The 20,125-nt window shown below is 46.7% G+C and overlaps 1 protein-coding gene across 12 annotated transcripts in view; it reads left to right on the plus strand.

Moving 5' to 3' along the window:
• Positions 1–20,125, plus strand: part of HERC1 (HECT and RLD domain containing E3 ubiquitin protein ligase family member 1) — a 1,155,039-nt gene that overhangs the window by 957,311 nt on the left and 177,603 nt on the right. For all 12 annotated transcript variants that reach the window (XM_069222059.1, XM_069222062.1, XM_069222061.1 and 9 more), the window contains exon 64: positions 11,844–11,982. In XM_069222059.1, coding sequence (XP_069078160.1) covers positions 11,844–11,982 — 139 coding nt within the window. The remainder of the gene's footprint in view (positions 1–11,843; positions 11,983–20,125) is intronic.

Here is a 20,125-nt window from a genome sequence, read left to right on the forward strand (position 1 = left end):
AAAGAAATCTTCTAGGCACTGTGATTATGCCATCCATATTTCTGGCATCCCTGGTGAATTTCACAAAAAATAAAATAATGCAAAGGCATTACATTCAATGAATGCATTTGCAAAACACAGATGGGAACATGTAATGGGGTGGAAGAGCAAAGTGACCAGGCTCTGCAGCCAGCATAATAGCGTCAAAGAAGTCTGGCCCTGACGTTTTTAATTTGGAATTGTGCTGGAGAGGATGTTGAAGCCAAGTTCTACAATTAAAGGTAATCCGAGGGATTGCACCCTTTGGCAGACTTGATATTTGAAAATCCCTTCAAACTTCCAAAATCAGAAAAGATTAAATTGTTGAATAGGAGTTGAACTGATAGCAACTTGAATGAAAGTTTATAATAGCGACTATAATAATGCCAAGACATTGCATATATGTAAACAGTCTCCATTACTGTAGCATCACACAAACACAAATTTGTACTAATAATAATAAGGTTTCCAAATAATTGACTTGATCAAGTGAGAGGTGATGAAGCACACTGTCATATATACCTTTAATTGAAAAATGAATCCGGGTATACCCAGGGAGATATTAATCAGTAAGTGACACACACTGTCTCGTATCTGGAAACAGTGAATACATTTTTTAGATTTTTCAAACATTTCATAACTAACAAACTGGAAGTCTTAAGGGGATCAATAAAAAGTACACACATGCATATTCTGTGATAAAGATGAAATACCATAAGTTGTGAAAAGAAGTTGACATTTGTCTGACATTGTCATGTGTACATAGTACATAAGACAATGCTCAGGATGATGTAGCTTTGCTTTTTTTGTTCAAAATGGCAGAGCCCAAACACCATGAAGCCAAAGCATCAGAGTATATCATGCAGGTGGAAAATTGAACTAATAGAACTAATTTCTTCCCCTACATAAAAATTAATCTCAGTTTCTCATCTCAGGACGCACAAAAGAAGCAAGAACTCATGCTGCAAGGGAACAAATAACATTGGATATCACCTAATCATAATGATTCTGCATGAGCCATACCAAAAGAGCTCTGAATGTAAATGGATAAGAAGTGTATCCCAATTTCAACATGCAACAGTCATGGTTATAAAGAACGTCTTCATGATGTGACACCAACCTCAAATCCAGGCACCATATCCTGCTGCCTGTTGGACTTGAAATCCTTGGTGTGGTTGCCACCCCAACTTATTACATTCAATCCTTCCGATTTTGCTGGCTGTTTTTGCTGGCCTTAGGATTCTGCACATTTTACCACTGCTAACCAGTGCTAAAGTGCATCTGCTTGCTCCCTAAAACATGATAACGTTTGCTCACACCCAATTGGCATATTTAATTTACTTGGACAGTGGTACTACCTGTACTCAGGGCCTGTTATTTAAATGCTACTAGTGGGCCTTCAGCGCTCATTGTGCCACCCACATAAGTAGCCTTTTAAGCATGTTTCAGGCCTGTTATTGCTGTCTGTATATGCAGTTTTAAACTTCTATTTCGACCTAGGAAAATAAATATTTTGCCAGGCTAAAACCTCCTTTTGTATTCAAATAAATCACCATAGAGTAGGACTTACAGGGCCCTAAGGCAGTGTGCAGTGTATTTAAAACTTTTGACATGTACGTTTGACTTTTACATGACCTGCTAGTGAAAAACTCTTAAATTCGTTTTTCACTACTGCAAGGCCTACCTGTCCCATATGATAACATTGGATTACCGTATAACATTTAATAAGTGATAACTTTCAATTCGGAGCAAGTTGGAATGTCAAGTTTGGGTCTAAAGAATTGTAATTTAAAACCCTCTTTAGTGATATTGTCGGATTTTAAGTCACAATTCTGAAAATGCTGCTTTTAGAAATTTGCCATTTTCTAGTCCTGAATCATTTGGTGCCTGCAGCTTGTATCCTTGGTCACAGGACTAGGTGTAGCTGGCATTTGGTCTTTGTGTATTGCTCCCAGACAGAAAAAAAGGTGGAATAGGTATTAGCAGGATGGACCATCTCTGACTTTATAGGCGGTGGGAGGGGTCACCTACTACTTGCACATCACAAAGATGATGCCTTAGCATGCTCACAAAGGTTTTGACACTAGTCCTTTGTGCCCTCAGACCAGCTGGGGCCACTGTAGGAACACAGGAATTTCCCAACACCTCTGTGGTATGGAAACCTCCAGAACCTTCTCCTTCCTCAAAACTGGCACCAGGTATAAATATTGAATCCTCAGACCTAGGTCTTCAGTACACCTCTGGACCTGAAGAAAACTCAGAAGGACTGCTATGCTGCTCTTCTGCACGGACTGCTACTGTGCTGCCTGAGTGAAAAGGACTGGACCTGCATCTTGAACCCAGAACCACCAGAGAGAATGCAAGGGCCAGTTAGCTAGCCTTCTGATCAGAGCATCAGGGACAGAAAAGGGTTCAACTACCTTGAACCCAGCACGTGGACTCTGCCTGCTGTGAATCTTGCCCCCAGGTTGTGCCACCTCACCCCTGGGCCCTTGGAAGTTCACCTAAAGGTGCTTTGCCAGCCCATCTGTGGTCTCTTGGGCAGAACCTACCCATCTCCATGCAGTTGTGAATCTGAACCAATGCATCCCTGAAGAAGGACCTCATAACACTTCAGAATCACCACTGTGCAACGCATCCGCAACATAGGACCTTGCATTGCAGCTCCTTTAAACCACCTTTTTGCAACCCAGCCTTGATGCAGGACCTCCAATCATAGCTACACAGCACCCTGAAATTGTCACTGTGCAACACATTCTCCACACGGGACCTTGTATTGCAGCCCACAGCCTATTCGACCGCCACTGTGCAACACATCCTTTATGCAGGTCTTCACAATTCTTCACAACCAGGATTTAAGGTATTTAGTTCAGCAGGCCCAATTGGGTCCCTGTATCCTGCCTGTGCACCATCGCGGTCGACCTGGACTTGTGAATTTGTTCTGTACTGGCGTGTCCAGATAACCACATTTGGCGCTTTCTGCTTCTAGGCACTGTTTTCACTTAAATCTTTACAATTGCATATCTCTGTTTCTACTGATTTGATTTTTATTGTTTTTAGATCAAATTATTTATTACATTTTACCCTATTGTTCCCCATTGGTGTGCAATGTTTCATGGGTTTTGTTTTCACTTTATTACTGTTTGAAGTGCTGTATAAATACTTTGCACATTGTTTCTCAGTTAAGCCTGACTGCTTTTGTGCCAAGATACCAGAGGGTTACGCACAACATAATTTGAGGTTGCTTGTGATGATATCCTATATTGTTAAAGAGCAAACACTTCATCCACTCAATAATTTAGAGAACTATTTATTATGAATTGGTTCAGTTGCAAGCATTTGTTTATTGCTGAAGTGTTTTATCAAGTCTCCTGGGCGATTGAGATTCCCTAGTACAGCTGAATTTCCATTACAGTGTGAAGTGCAAGGTGCAATGTCTATAGATATCGTTTCTTACATTCTCTATTTATCCAGTGTAATGGCTGCAGAAAACTACAGCTGAATTAGGATTTTTGTATTGTCTCTGTAATGTAGTGCTTGTTTGTATCTTATAGAGACTTCTAGCTGCAGATGCCTTACCTTAGAATTTCCTGGCGTCAGCTTGGAATCCAGAATTTTTGCTGAGCAGTACCCTGTCCGCACTGTCAGGTGGCGTCGTTCAGATCCGTGTGGCGTCGTCGGCACTGCTGGAGCCGTTGGTGATATCACGGTTGCCTATATTGCACCACCCTGGCGTGTGTACGTCAGTTATGTTCCTTCTGCGCCGGATAAGCGCAGATCCGGAATCGAGCTACCCTCTGTCTTTTTTTAACAGTCCTTTTTCAACCTTTTTGTCGACTGTTTTTGAAGTCTCTGCAGGATGACATTGAGGTAAGACCGCGTGTGGCGCCTGCCATTGCGCCATGTCGGTGATGGGCCCCCACCAGGTATGTGTCTGGTGCCTTGACCGAGACCACGACTCAAAGTCTTATTCCGACTACCAGGCCATGGCCCGAAAGCTTTGAGAGAGCGGTCTCTAAAGCTCATGGCGGCCCGGCAGTCCACGTCGGTTGGCGTGACTCCTAGGAGGTCACAGTCCTGATCGAGGAGGAGGTCACAGGACTGCACCAAGAGTCTTAAGTCCTCTTGTTCGCACTCGAGGTCCTCCGGGCAGTCGGGGAAGAGGTGCAAGAGGAAGAAGAAGTCCAAGCGGACTGTGACTTCTCCCTGCCCTTTGACTGACATCGACGTTACAGGCACAGTTCTGTGGAACCGATGCCAGAGCCGACTTCAAGCCCCCCCCCCCCCCCCCTCCCTTCACGGGAGCCGGAGGGCCCCCATGCTGAACTCAAGGAGTTTTACAAGGCTATTCGAGAGGGTGGGCCCTGCTGGAATGGCGTTGTACGACACAGATTCCAACTTCAACGGCGCCCACAGGGTCCAGATGATTGCCTGAGACTTATTATGAGCAACCAGGTACAGGTGAAGAATGAGAGGGGTCTCAGGATCCTATAGAGTATGGTTTGGAGCAAATGGGCTGATATAAGGAACTAGGGGAAACCAGTGGACTGGACACCTCTCCAGATGCAGACATGCTCTCACCTCCTACGGAGGAGGGAGCTTCCTGAGCTATGATGGTGCATAGGGCAGCTGAGGTCTTGGACCTGGATTTGAATACGGTGCCAGTCAGGACTGACCTCCTGACTGAGGTGCTTCAGCCGGGGGTTCCACATCGGAACCAATGTTACCCTTTAACAAAGCCCTCACTGATGTCCTGCTGGGGACGTAGTCCAAACCCAGAACAGGGGCTCCTGTAAAAAAGACAGTTAGCCACCGCCATTGCCCAGCTCCAAATGATCCTAGTTCCCTCACCCAACACCCCACTCTGGAGAGCTTGAAGGTCCAGACCTCCATTTCCCATAGTGCCTTCCCTTCCGCTCCACCCAGATAGGAAATCCAAGAGGCTGGATCAGCTTGGGAAGAAAATGTTTTCTTTCTCCATCTTGGCATTGAGGTCTGTACACACCTCCTGCCTATTGGGTCTTATTTCCCATACTTTATGGGATACGGTGGCACAGGTGCTGCCCCAGGTCCTGGAGGGCATGTGGGACACTCACTCAAGCGATTAAAGATGGAAGAGATGCAGCGAAGTTCACAATACGTTGTGGTTTGGACACGACTAACTTGCTGGGTAGGGCGATTTCATCAGTGGTGGCCCTTTGTCCCCATGCCTGGCTACGTTCATCTGGCTTTTCGGGGGATATCCAGGCAAACCTTATGGACATGCCCTTCGATGGCTCACACCTATTCGGTGAAAAGGCAGATTCAGCTCTAGAGCAGTTCAAGGATTTTCGGGCTACGGCCAGGTCCTTGGGCCGCTCAACACCCCCTCGCCAGCAGTCTGCCTTTCGCCCCTTTTGAGGCTTCGGAAGGGGTGGGGTACCACGCCATCCACAGACCAGCCATTGTCCTCAGTCAGGTTAGGATCCTTTGCGAGGACGAGGTCGTGGTACCTTCCGACCCAAAGGGTCTAGCCAGAAGTCGTCTACCATCCAGCCCAAGTCCTCCTCAGCACCCAAGCCCTCCTAGTATGATTCTGCAAGACCATACGTGCCCAGTTGGAGGAAGGATTTAGTTTCATCTCCCTCACTGGCAGTCTATAACATCGGACAAATGGGTCTTGTAGATCATACAGAAGGGCTATTCTCTCCCCTTCCAGTCTTTGCCTCCATTAAAAGAAAGGCTGATGGAGGATCATTTAGTTTTGCTCCACAAGGAAGCTACGCTCTCTTGACCAAGGGAGCCATAGAAAGGGTTCTGATGTCAGAAGTAGGCAGTGGTTGTTATTTCTGCTACTTTCCGATTCCCAAAAAGAACAAGGGTCTTTGCCCCATTCTGGATTTGCAAGACGTCAGTCTCTTCCTCAAAAAGGAGAAATCCAAGATGCTCACTCTTGCACAGGTCTTGTCTGTCCTAGACCAAGGAGACTGGATGGTAACGCTGGACTTGCAGGATGCGTATTTTCACATCCCCATCCTGCCTGCCCACAGGCGTTACTTGCAGTTCAAGGTGGGCCGCAAGCACTTTCAGGTTACTGTGCTTCCCTTTGGCCTCACCAGTGCCCCTCGGGTGTTCACAAAAGGGATGAGGGTGGTAGCAGCTCATCTGCGCAGGTTAGGAATATCAGTCTTCCTCTACTTTGGCGACTGGCTGTTGAAGGCTTCGACGGCCCAGGCTCTTGTCACCCATCTTCAGACTACAGCGAACCTCCTGCATTCGCGGGGTTCACTATAAACGTGCAAAAGTCACACCTGGCTCCCTCTCTGAAGCTCCCTTTCTTCTGGCTGTTCTGGATACAGTGCAGTTTCGGGCTTATCCTCCTGAGCAGCGAGCCCAGGATAATCAGGTTATGATACTGATGTTTCGGCCTCTATCCTGGATTTTGGTGAGACAGACTATGAGGCTGCTGGGCCTCATGGACCCCAGCATCCTGTAAGTCAAGCATGCCAGATGCAGTGGGACCTGAAGTTCCAGCGGGCACGCCATCAGGAAAAATTTCAGTGACACGGTTCAGATCTTGAAGAGAACTGCAAAACACCTGCAGTGGTGGTTAGTGAACTGCGATTGGTTCAGAGGCAGACTCCTCTCCCGTCCCCCCCAACCAGATCCTACAGTAGTGACAGATGCGTCACTTCTGGGATGGGGGGGGGCATCTGGAAGAGGTGGAGATCAGAGGTCTCAGGTGGAATCTGGACTCTATCAATTTACTGGAGCTCCGGGCTATCAGAGTGGCATTGAAAGCATTTTTTTGTGTTGTAAAAGGGAAGATAGTGCAGGTGTTCATGGACAACACTACTGCAATGTGATACTGCAACAAGCAGGGCAGTGTAGGGTCCTGGACCCTTTGGCAAGTCGCCCTGCGTCTCTGGACATGGCTAGAACAGCAAGGCATAACCCTGGTGGTTCAACACCAGGCACGTTCTCTGAACGCCACGGTGGACAAACTCAGCCGTCAGTGTCTAGCGGATGACGAAAGGTGTCTCCACCTGAAGGTGACGCAAGGACTCTTTCAGCAGTGAAGAGAGCCATGGTTAGATCTGTTGGCCTCTGCAGAGAATGTGCAATGTCAGCATATTGCGTGTTAGAGCTTCCAAGGCAGCAATCGCTCAGCAATGCTTTTTGTCACGAGTGGGGTTCAGGCCTCATGTACGCTTTTGCACCCATACACTTCTGCCGAGAGTTCTCAAGAAGATCAAGAATGACCGGGCCCAAGTAATTCTAGTGTCTCCGGATTGGGCACGAAGAGTCTGGTATCCCGACCTCCTGAAAATGAACATCAGTCCTCCGATCAGTCTACCCATGGGGAAGGTCTTCTGATGCAGTAGGGGAAGGTTCTCCACCCGAACCTGTCAACTCTGTGCCTTCATGTGTTGAGATTGAGAGGCGACAGTTGATGGCCTTTGACCTTCCTCCCGAAGTCTGTAAAGTTATTTTGGCAGCCAAGCGTCCCTCCACCAAAACGGTATACTCCTGCAGTTGGAAATGCTTTGTATATTATTGTGCAGAAAGATTTATTGATCCTCTTTCTACTTTTCTTTCTAATATCCTTCTTTTTGTCCTATCTCTTGCCCAGCAAGGTTCTGCCTTGGGTCCTCTTAAAGGCTATCTTTCCACCTTATCAGCATTCCTTCTGTACATAGATTTCTTAAAGGGCTTGTACATATGTTTCCTCCCACATCCTTTATTATGCCTCAATGAGACTTAAATCTGGTCCTTACTTTTCTCATGAGTGCTCCTTTTGAGCTCTGTCCCCTCCTGCTGCTCTCCATCAAGACAGCCTTCTTAGTGGCAATAACATCTGTCACGAGAGTGAGAGAGACAAGGTGGTTCTCAGAACACGTGTCTCCTTCCTTCCCAAGGTAGTCACCCCATTTCATCTGGGTCAGAATATCACCCTGCCCACCTTCTTTGCTCCACCACATCCCTCTAAGGAAGAGGAGCGACTCCACTGACTGGACCCAAAAAGAGGGTTGTCATTCTACCTTGACCGCACAAAAGAGTTCCAGGTGGCTGACCAACTCTTTGTGGGGTATGTGAGAACAAATAAGGGTCAGGCAGTGCAAAAACACACCATTTTGCGCTAGGCCATTGTACGAAGTTAGCTCTGTATATACTATTTCAAAGTAAGAAATAGTATGCACAGAGTCCAAGGGTTCCCCTTAGAGGCAAGATAGTGGCAAAATTAGATAATTCTAATGCTCTATTTTGTGGTAGTGTGGTCGAGCAGTAGGCTTATCAGAGGGTAGTGTTAAGCATTTGTTGTACACACACAGGCAATAAATGAGGAACACACACTCAGACTTACTCCAGGCCAATAGGTTTGTATATAGAAAAATATATTTTCTTAGTTTATTTTAAGAACCATAGATTCAAGATTTGAAGTAACTACATAAAATGCAAGGTACTCCACACAGGTAAGTTAAGAACTTTGAATTAAAGCAATATCATATACATTCTTTGTTAAAATGGCAATAAGCTATTTTAAAAGTAGACAGTGCAAAAACCAACAGTTCCTGGGGGAGGTAAGTAAAGGTTAGTTTTTGAGGTAAGTAAGGCACTTACAAATCTCAGTTCCTGGGCATAGGCAGCCCAACGTTGGGGGGTTCAAGGCAATCCCAAAGTTACCACACCAACAGCTCAGGGCCGGTCAGGTGCAGAGGTCAAAGAGGTGCCCAAAACACATAGGCGCCTATGGAGAACAGGGGTGCTCCGGTTCCAGTCTGCCAGCAGGTAAGTACCCAGTCCTTGGTTTTGTAGAGCACTGGGGGGGACACAAGTAGGCACACAAAACCACCCTCAGCAGCACAGGGCCGACCGGGTGCAGTGTGCAAAGCAGGCGTCGGGTTTTAGATAGGAAACAATGGAGGGACCCTGGGGTCACTCTAGCAATGCAGGCAAGCACGGGGGGCTTCTCGGACCAGCACCACCTCGGCTAGGCAGAGGGTCATCTGAGGGTCACTCCTGCACTCAGGTTCGGTTATCTTCAGGCCCTGGGGGCTGCGGGTGCAGTGCTGGTTCCAGGCGTCCTTTGTTACAGGCAGTCGCGGTCAGGGCGAGCCTCTGGATTCTCTCTGCAGGCGTCGCGGTGGGGGTCCAGGGGGGTCGTCTCTGGCTACTCACGGGGTCGCAGTCACCGGGGAGTCCTCCCTGTGTTGTTTCTCTGGATCTCGAGCCGGGGGCGTCGGGTGCAGAGTGTGAAGTCTCACGCTTCCGCTGGGAAGAGTGAGTTCTTTGGAAGTTGCTTCTTTGTTGCAAAGATGTAGCTGCTTTTGAGCAGGGCCGCTGCTCACGGGAGTTTCTTGGTCCTGGGGGTCAGGGCAGTCCTCTGATGCTTCAGAGCTCGCTGGTCCCTGTTGGATGTGTCGCTGGTTGCAGGTTTTCGACTCTAGAGACAGGCCGGTAGGGCTGGGGCCAAAGCAGTTGTCGTCGTCCATCGTCTCTGCAGGCTTGTAGGTCAGCAGTCCTTCTTCTTTAGTTCAGGTTGCAGGAATCTGATTTCCTGGGTTCTGGGGTGCCCCTAAATACTAAATGTAGGGTTGTGTTTAGGTCTGGGAGGGCAGTAGCCAATGGCTACTGTCCTGGAGGGTGGCTACATCCTCTTTGTGCCTCCTTCCTGTGGAGAGTGGGGGCACATCCCTAATCCTATTGAGGGAATCCTCCAAACCCAAGATGGAGGATTTCTCAAGGCAGGGTTCACCTCCGCTCAGGACACCTTAGGGGCTGTCCTGACTGGTGGGTGACTCCTCTTTGTTTTTCTCATTATCTCCTCCAGCCTTGCTGCCAAAAGTGGGGGCAGTGGCCGGAGGGGTGGGCATCTCCACTAGTTGGGATGCCCTGGGGTGCTGTAACAAAAGGGATGAGCCTTTGAGGCTCACCGCCAGGTGTTACAGCTCCTGCAGTGGAAGGTGTGAAGCACCTCCACCCAGTGCTGGCTTGGTTCCTGGCCACAAAGTGACAAAGGCACTCTCCCCATGTGGCCAGCAACTCGTCTTGTTGTGTCAGGCTGGCAGAAACTGGTCAACCCCACACTAGAAGTTGGATTGGTATTCAGGGGGCATCTCTTATATGCCCTCTGGGTGCATGTTACAATAAATTGCACACTGGCATCAGTGTGCATTTATTGTGCTGAGAAGTTTGATACCAAACTTCCCAGATTTCAGTGTAGCCATTATGGAACTGTGGAGTTTGTGTTTGACAAACTCCCAGACCATATACTCTTATGGCTACCCTGCACTTACAATGTCTAAGGTTTTGCTTAGACACTGTAGGGGCATAGTGCTCATGCACATATGCCCTCACCTTTGGTATAGTGCACCCTGCCTTAGGGCTGTAAGGCCTGCTAGAGGGGTGACTTACCTATGCCACAGGCAGTGTGAGGTTGGCATGGCACTCTGAGGGGCGTGCCGTGTCGACTTAGTCATTTTCTCCCCACCAGCACATGCAAGCTGTGAGGCAGTGTGCATGTGCTGAGTGAGGGGTCCCCAGGGTGGCATAAGACATGCTGCAGCCCTTAGAGGCCTTCCCTGGCATCAGGGCCCTTGGTACCAGGGGTACCAGTTACAAGGGACGTATCTGAGTACCAGGGCTGTGCCAATTGTGGAAGCAAAGGTACAGTTTAGGGAAAGAACACTGGTGCTGGGGCCTGGTTAGCAGGGTCCCCGCACACTTTCAATCATAACTTAGCATCAGCACATGCAAAAAGTCAGGGGGGTAACCATGCCAAGGAGGCATTTCCTTACAGTCATTCTCTGCATTAAGATCAGCTACGCACTGGCCAAGAAGAAGCATCCTGAGCTCTTGAGAGCTCATTCCACCAGGTGCAAGGCTGCTAGCACAAGGTGTTCCAGTCCTGGATATCTGTCAGGCAGCAACGTGGGCATCCTTGCACACGTTTGCAAAACACTACTGCCTGGACAATCAGGTCCAGGGAGATGGACACTGCCCGTTCGGTCCTACAGGACTTTCTAATGTGAGAAGATCTAACCGTAGCCCACCGCCAGGAGGTTATGGCTTGGGTATCTGTTCTCAGGTAAGGAATCTGCAGCTCGAAGTCTCAATCAGATGAACAAGTTACTTACTTTCAGTAACGCATTATCTAGTAGAGACTCTGTCTAGCTGCAGATTCCTTCCACTCACCCATGCCTCCCTGCTTTGTGGCTATGTTTAGTAGGGTCAAGGATCGTCCCTTTCAGGGCCCTAGTTTTTTGCACAGACGAACTGTTCTATCCATGGCTCTGCACTTCTGGCGTAGAAGTTTGAGGATGAAAGAACTGACGTACGTGCGCCAGGGTGGTGCCTTTATAGGTGACCGTGATGTCACAGACTGCTCCAACGACGCCGTCACACGGACGACACCACCAACAGTGCGCAGGGTACTGCTCAGCAAAAATTCTGGATACCAAGCTGATACTAGGAAATTCTATGGTAAGGAATCTACAGCTACATAGAGTCTCTACCAGATAATGCGTTACCGAAGGTAAGTAACTTGTTCTGCTTGAATGCCATCTTTTAGATTGAGCATTCAATATCTGTTGTACACCAGGGATGCATTGTTGTTTCTGGCAGAGTGTTGGATTTCTACTGTTTTCACCTCTAATAAAAACTAGGTTGGCTTCAGTACAAAGAGAAAAGTGTAACTGAGCACTTGATAAGTAAAATGTTTTATCTCCTTTAGTTAACATGATGCCTCGTCGGTGCCGCAACTACTGGACACTTTATTTTTTTAAAGTGTGCTTATTGTGCTCTGTGTTTTGGTCTTTTAACATTTTTCTTCTCTTTTGCATTAGGTTATTTGTGGACAGAACTGTACTTTTGTCATTCAGGCGAATGGAACAGTATTGGCGTGTGGGGAAGGAAGTTATGGTCGGCTGGGACAAGGAAACTCAGATGACCTTCATGTGCTAACAGTCATCTCTGCTTTACAAGGTACCCTTTGTTATAAAAGTCAAGGAAACATAATGGCTATATTGTGTGTTTAATATCTTTGCTTGCACAAAAGCCAGTATTTGGCAGGAGTGATGTCATACGGTTCCCAATTTTATTATATCATTCGAATCGCATCATCCTTATGAATTCAGGTTTCAACAGTGAGAACCTTTCAAACTAGTATTTTATTCTGTGGTGCATTATAGTGTGTTGGAGTACTGCTTTCAGTCAGGATGTCATGAAGCCTCAAATTTAGCTGCTTCATTTTGGTGAGTGCCCCTGATTAGTACTGCGCAGCATGAAGCATTTAAATTCTTTACAGCTCCTTTTAATTTGTTTGGAGACAGTAGGTTATCAGTCAGAAACTCATAAAGGCCTGCAATAGAATAGTAAATGCAGATAAGGGTGAGGGAACAAATGAGACGAGAGCACACAAGGGAGGGCGAGAAAGAAGGGAATGATTGATTTAGGGACGTATGGAGAGAAAGGACGAATATGGAGATGGATGTGTGATGCAGAGATGGATGGACCTTGCTAGATCTCTTGTTCCCTCTTGGGGTCCGCTCAATAATTACAGTGTGCTTTTTGCTTTAAAGTTAACACTGCGTGTCTTCCCAAAGGTCATGTTGGTATTTCCAATACATCTTTGCAGGTTAGACATATATTTGTTACTACACTGCAATGACTTGATGCTGAAGGTGTCTTTGCCATAAGGTTTGAACCATCTTCACAGCATTATCTCTCTACACTTTGAGTTGGGATTTTCGATCAATGACCTCAAATCTCAACTCCAGCACACTCAACGTTTCGTCTTCATTGCAGCTGAACTGGACATATTTGCTCTCAAGCCTTCCAAGCCTTCCTGCCTCCACAGAGAGACTGAGACATTCACAATATGATTGCGTTGCTTTTTGTTGGAGTGGGACAGATTGGAGTGGGCTAAATTGTTATAGATCCCAAGAAATCAAAAGATTTCAATTGATATCAATTTGTTTGCTGTCACCGAACAAAAAAACAGCACACACCAAATATGACAGAAAGATAGAACTTTACTCAAAAAGTGTGCTTTTTGTAATTTGGTGTAAATCCATTCAGCCGTCTGAGAAGATTTCTACTGAAGGATTATTTCTTCTGATAAGCACTTCTACATGCAGATTCCTCACCTCTTGAATCAGTACACAAGCAGTACTCCCCTAAGGCAGAAATGGTTGATTCAGTTTGTCAGCTGGTTTCCCCCCTTCTTCTCCCCATGCCAACCTGTCTCCCTAAGCAATGGGGTAGCCCTCAGCTGATACCTCGGTGTCAGTGGCAACAAATGGGCCCCGAAAGTCTCAAGGGGCATTTGTTTGGAAAAAAGCGTAGTAGATCTTGATGAAGAGGATGATCCAATGGTAAATCATCCACTTCTGTATCGCCTTGCCCTTCTTGGAATGAACCACTGTAGACAATGAAGAACTGGTTATCCAGAGGCTGTTGGTGAGTCCTATCAATGTAAATACTAGGAGCTCTGGAGTATCCAGAAAATACAATCTTCCTTGATAGGATACAAAGGTGGATAGAACGATGATAAGGTCATAGAGTACCAAAGTAGAATGGTGAAGACCACGTTGGGAAAACCAAGCCTTCACCAGCTTCTAATGAAAGATGTGAATGGCAAATGCACAAAGCCTGCAGCTCACTAACTTGCTGGAAAGCTATAATAGCAAATAAAAAGACCGCTTTAAACCCTTCGCTGACAGGCCTTTCCCCTACATGTGCCAGGCCTTTTTTTGGCTATTTAGAGCAGTTCGTGCTTAGGCCCTCATAACATTTTGTCCACATAAGCTACCCATGCCAAATTTGCATCTTTTTTTCCCAACATCCTAGGGATTCTAGAGGTATCCAGACTTTGTGGGTTCCCTGGAGGAGACCAAGAAATTAGCCAAAATACAGCACAAATGTTGTTTTAAAAAAAAAAAAGAAATGGGAAAAAAGGGCTGTAGAAGAAGGCTTGTGTTTTTTTCCCCTGAAAATGGCATCCACAAAGCGTTTGTGGTGCTAAAATCGCTATCTTCTCAGCTTTCAGGTACAGGCAGACTTGGATCAGAAAACCACATTTTTCAACACAATTTTGGCATTTTACTGGGACATACTCCATTTTTACTATATTTTGTGCTTCTTGCCTCCTTCCAGTTAGTTACAGAAATGGGTGTGAAACCAATGCTGGATCCCAGAAAACAAAATATTTCTGGAAAATAGATAAAAATCTGAATTCAGTAAGGGGTCATTTGTGTAGCTCCTACAAGGTTTTCCTAGAGGAAATAACAGCTGAAATAACAAAATGTTGAAATTGAGGTGAAAAAAAAGCAATTTTTCTCCACGTTTTACTCTGTAACATTTTCCTTCGATGTCAGATTTTTTAAAGCAATATACCGTTACGACTGCTGGACACTTCTGGTTGCGGTGATCTTTAGGTCTTGTAGGTTCATCAAGAACCCTAGGTTACCCACAGCCAATAAAGGAGCTGCACCTTGCAATGGGTTTTCATTGTGTACCAGGTATACAGCAATTTATTTGCTGAAATATAAAGAGTGAAAAATAGGTCTCAAGGAAACCTTTGTATTTCCAAAATGGGCACAAGTTAAGGTGTTGAGAAGCAGTGGTTATTTGCACATCTCTGAATTCTGGGGTCCCCATACTAGCATGTGATTTACAGGGCATTTCTGAAATGGATGTATTTTTTACACACTGTCTTACATTTGGAAGGAAAAAATGTAGAGAAAGACAAACGGAAATAACACTTGTTTTGCTAGTCTATGTTCCCCCAAGTCTCCTGATAAAAATGGTACCTCACTTGTGTGGGTAGGCCTAGTGCCCGCAACAGGAAATGCCCCAAAACACAACGTGGATGCATCACATTTTCCCAAAGAAAACAGAGCTGTTTTTTGCAAAGTGCCTAGCTGTGGATCTTGGCCTCTAGATCAGCCGGAACCTAGGACGACCTACCAAACTTGTGCATTTTTTAACACTAGACACCAAGGGGAATCCACGATGGGGTGACATGTGGGGCTCTCACCACGTTCTGTTACCCAGAATCCTTTGCAAACTTCAAAATTCTGCCCAAAAAAGGCATTTTCATCACATTTTGGTAACACAAATTTCCTTCCACCCAGCGTTCCCCCAAGTCTCCCCAAAGAATTGGTAACTCACTTGTGTGGGTAGGCCTAGTGCCCGCGAAAGGAAATGCCCCAAAACGCTATCTGGACAGATCAAAATTATCAAATGCAAAACTACCTGTTTTTGTGGGGGGAGGTGACGGGGGGGGGGGGGCACCTGCGTTTTCGGTCCTGAGCCCATGCAGCCATATAGGGAAATCTACCAAACCCAAACATTTCTGAAAATTAGACACCTGAGGGAGTCCAGGAAGGTGTGACTTGCATGGATCCCCAGTGTTTTCTTACCCAGAATCCTCAGCATAGCTCAAATTTAGCAAAAAAACAAATTTTTCCCACATTTCTGTGTGGGATCACCACACTGGGACAAAGTTCACCCAGCGTTCCCCTCAGTCTCTCGGTAAAAATGATACCTCACTTGTGTAGTTGGGCCAAGTGCCTGTGACAGGTTAGAGCCAAAAACATATGGAAATTGAGGGGGAACCAAAGCGGATCCAAAAGGACAGTTCGAAAAAAAATATTTTTAGGCTGACAAGTAGGGCAGAATTTTTATCAGTATAGAAGCGACAATGCTGGGTGGTAGGAATTTTGTGGATTCCTGCAGATTGCGGAAGGTTCCATCACAAAAATGTGGGAAAAATGTGTGATTTCCATCAAAATTGGAGGTTTGCAGGGTATTGTGGGTAAGAAAATGGTGTGGGTGAATGTGAAGCACACCAACCCTGGACTCACCCAGATGTTTAGTTTCCAGATGTGTCTAGATCTTGTGGATTTTTCTACATGGTAGTGTCCCAAAGTCCAAAAAGTGCAGAATAGACCTCATAAAATTACTGCCCCCTGGGGAGCGACCTGTGCCTAAGGGGTCGATCCCCTTCTGAAACAAAACAAAACAAAACAAAAAACAAACCCTGGTGTCTAGTGTCTTCTGACCCCCTGGGACAGAAAAGGCCTAATAATTATTTGCCTCCCCGGGGAGAGGCCCTTGCCCAAGGGGCCGCTCCCTTTATTCACATATAGAAAAACAATAAACTCCCTGGCGCCTAGTGGTCATTTCTGCAGCCCGATCGCATCACAATCGGGCTGCAGAAATGTTTACAGAGACATGAAAGGAAAGGAAAGGCCTTTCCTTTCCATTCATGCCTCTGCCTGCCCCCTCCTCCTGAGCATAAGAGAAATGCTAAGCATTTCTCTTCCAGAGCGCGATGGGAGGTGACCTCTGATGAGGTTAGCAATGTATCGTGTGCAGACGTCACGGGAGGAGGATCAGGGGGCTCGGGGGTGGAAGGGGAAGCAATTCCCCTCCCATCCTTGACAGGGGAGGGATGGTGTGGTTGGGAGGCCCACAGGGGGGAGCTCTAGCGCTCCCCCGTGGGCCCGGTGCAGGACGAGGTGGTCTCGTCCCAGGCACCTGGGAACCGTGTGTGAGGACGAGACCACCTCGTCCCAGGCACTGTAGGGGTTAAAGGAAAGAAGCTTCAAGAAGCAACTGTGCATGAGGCTTCAATAGTGTACCCATAGAAACGTAAGCACCAATTAAAGTCCCACTGAGGCATGACAAACGGTGAAAGAAGAAATAAATGTGTTAATACTCTTAAAAAAAAAAAAACTCATTAAAGTCAGTGACTTTTGAACAAGGATGGATGATCTAGTAAATAAGGAAAAGCCTACAGTGTGGATAAATAACCTATCTGATAGAGACATCTAGCAGCAGATTCCTTACCTTTGAAGTTCCCAGGCATCAGACTGAATCCGAAAGAATTTTCATGAGCAGTACCGCTGCACGCCAACGTATGTGCTATACACTCGTCTATATGAGTGACCCAGTCACAAAATGTCGTCACTGAACCCTATGGTGTTTGCAATCAAACACCTCGTCTTAATACATCCAGGTTGATGGCAGCCTTGGATTTGTTCAGATGTGCACCCACAGGGCCATCTAAACCCTACCAGTCTCTTTGTGTGGTGACTGACCAGTTTTGTCCAGTTTGCCACCAGTAGACACGTTTCTGACCCCTGGAGGATAGAGCTCGCAATCTCAGAGGTCAGAAACAATGCCTGCTCCAGACAGGGGTGTTAACACCCACTTCAACTGGATGGCTAGCAGATCTGCAGGCCAAGACCGGGATCTTCAAAGGCTCTGCCACCTTTGGTATGCACACACCCCGGCTTACCCATTCCTGGGTGTAGCCACCCCTAAGGCCATTTTGGCACCAGAACAGGCAGAAAACTTAGCTAGTCAGTAGGTGTGCACCACCTCTGGGCTAACCACACCCCCTTAGGTGGGCAACCCAAGGTCGACACTCGGAGAAGGGTTCCATCATATTGATTTTGGTCAGAACTAGGCCTTCTGCGATAGGGATATGCACACTCTGCACAAGAAATTATCATAATGGGGTGAAGGCACCCCCAAAGGTGAGTAGCCCATTGGCTACTACCCTACACTCCCTTAAAATGCTCCTAAATTCAGTATTTAGGTGGCTCCCCGACACCAGAAGCCAGATTTGCCTTACAACATGAAGAAAAGGACACAGAATAGCTGGAGGATCAAGAACTGTGGACATTTGGTAAACTTATGTTGTGTAATACTGCCTGCTTACCTGCTGCCTCACCGACAATCGCAAAATCACACCTCGGCCTGCAGCTGTGGGGTCTCCAAAAGCCTAAGAGGTTCTCCAGCACTTCACCAACCCGTCAGCATCTCCCTCGGAGTGGAGGAGCCACTTTCCTGTTTCTTGCAGACACCAACAGCAAGCATCCAATCCACTGGCCTGCTGACCCCTGGGTCCACCATCGCAACAACCATCCAAGAGGAGGTCTTTATGCTCCAAGAGGTCCGACCTGTCTTCCCGCCAAGTGACCACCGAAGGATCCACCAGAGCTGAGCTGCACCAATACGTGGGGTACTGGACCTCTTGCACCAACCAAGGCTTGTTGAAGCCCACCATGTACTCCAACAACAGATCCAAAGACCGGTCGGTGAAGCACATCAGTATCATAGAGGACAATCTTCACAATCGTCCAGTTGCCTTGTTTTGTCTCTCATTCCTCACGTCCGCCACAGAACTGTGTGCGCCTTGACGTAGGAGCACCACCACTAAGGATCCACTGCACCAAACGCCCCAGCTTGGGTCCACGAATTCCAGTGGTGCCCCTCCTGCTCTCCAGACATCCACTGACCAAGCCCCACTGTTGGGAGCTCCCAGACTTGTAACCAAATCCCTCCTTGCATTTACTTTCCAGGTCCCCCCTCGTCACCAAGTGTTTGGCCTGCAGGAGCCCAACACAACCAGCACCATTGCACCTGGACACTCCTGGGCAGGTAAACCTGAACTGCTGGTCTTGTCAATAACATTGCACCCCTAGCACCTCACTTCCTTCAGGGGACCTCTGAGAACTAAGTGTAAACCCTCCTATGCAACCGTATCTTGGTTCTTGTGCTGCATAAAAGCACATTCTTCTTCAAAAAAGTGTTACTAGTCGTTCTGCAAATGTTCTGGTGTTTATAACTAATACAGCAAATTATCTACTTTTCTAGACAGTTGGTCTTGAGTTGCTTCTTGAGTGTGTCTCATTTATTGACTCATTGCACATTCAAAAAATACCTAACACTACCCTCTGATAAGCCTAACTGCTCGCCCACATTACCACAAAAGAGAGCTTTTGAGATTGTAATTTTTACCTCTGTAAACCAATAAGGGTCGCCCTGGACTATCTGCATAGTGCCAGCCTACATTTGATCAGTGTATAGATACCTACCTTCCTACACTGGACATCTGCCAAGCAGCAACGTGGGAATCCCTGCACATGTTTACCAAAACCAACTGCCTGGACAGTCAGGTCCACAGGGATGGCCGTTTGTCCACAGCCCACTGATGTGGAATGGTATTGCTTGGGTATCTATTTAAAGGTAAGGAATCCTCAGCTAGATGTCTTTATCAGATGAACAAGTTACTTACCTATGGTAACAAATTATCTGGTAGATGGAATATCTAGCAGCAGATCCCTTACTGACCCACCCATTCCTCCCCGCCCTGCAGTCAGATGTCTAGGGTTAGGGATGCTCCCTTTGTCTGGGCCCTAGTTTAGACACACCAATGTCAGTGCACATCTTGGCTCCACACTCCTGACAAGGAAAGCCGTGAAAAATAACTGAAGCTTGCTCCCTGAGATAACGCCTTTATAGGTGACTGCAACGTCACTTCCGGCACATACAACGCTGTGCAGAACCAAATGAAGCCACCTATTGGTACGCAGGGGTACTGCTCAAAACAAAATCTTCCGGATCCAGTGTGACGCCTGGGCAATTCAAAGTTAAGGAATCTGTGGCTAACTAATGTCTCTAACAGATAATTTGTTACTTAAAGTAAGTAACTTGTTCTTTATGGTGCCCTGAGAAAAAGCCTTCCTGGGCCATAGATCTGGTAACCTTGCCTGAAAAGTTTCCTCCTTCTCTTTAATGCATCAAGAAAAAAAATGAGTACAGTGACTGCAATTCACAGTTTTGATGAAAGTAACACACAAAGCCAATATAACAGACGATTGAGCAATAAAGCTCAGATAGATTGAACTGTTTAATCTACAGTTGCAGGAGGGGGTCCATCCTGAATGGAAGTGGAATTAAAGGACACAGAGAAGGAGCTAACAAGTCTGACGACCACACCCTGCTTGACCAATCCAGTGTTGCCAAGATCATCTGCATTGTAGTCCTGATAAAGGTTCATCAAAACACAAAGAAATAAGAGGAATGGGCAGAAATTTGTAATTAAGTTGATAGAGCCACGTCAGCTGCAATGCGTTCTCCCAGAGACCCAAGCAGAGAGAAACAAATGTGCCAGAACAGTGAGAGTTTTGAGGAGTTTTAAAGATATCAATCGAAGGAGTGCCCCATAGGACGTAGATAGACTTAAACACCTCCAGTTCGAGGCAGTACTTCTAGAATGGCATAGTAACACTGACTTAGGTTGTCAGTATTCACCATCAACAATCCGGCT

Source organism: Pleurodeles waltl, chromosome 3_1 (genome assembly GCF_031143425.1).
Source record: "Pleurodeles waltl isolate 20211129_DDA chromosome 3_1, aPleWal1.hap1.20221129, whole genome shotgun sequence".
Lineage (NCBI taxonomy): Eukaryota > Metazoa > Chordata > Amphibia > Caudata > Salamandridae > Pleurodeles > Pleurodeles waltl.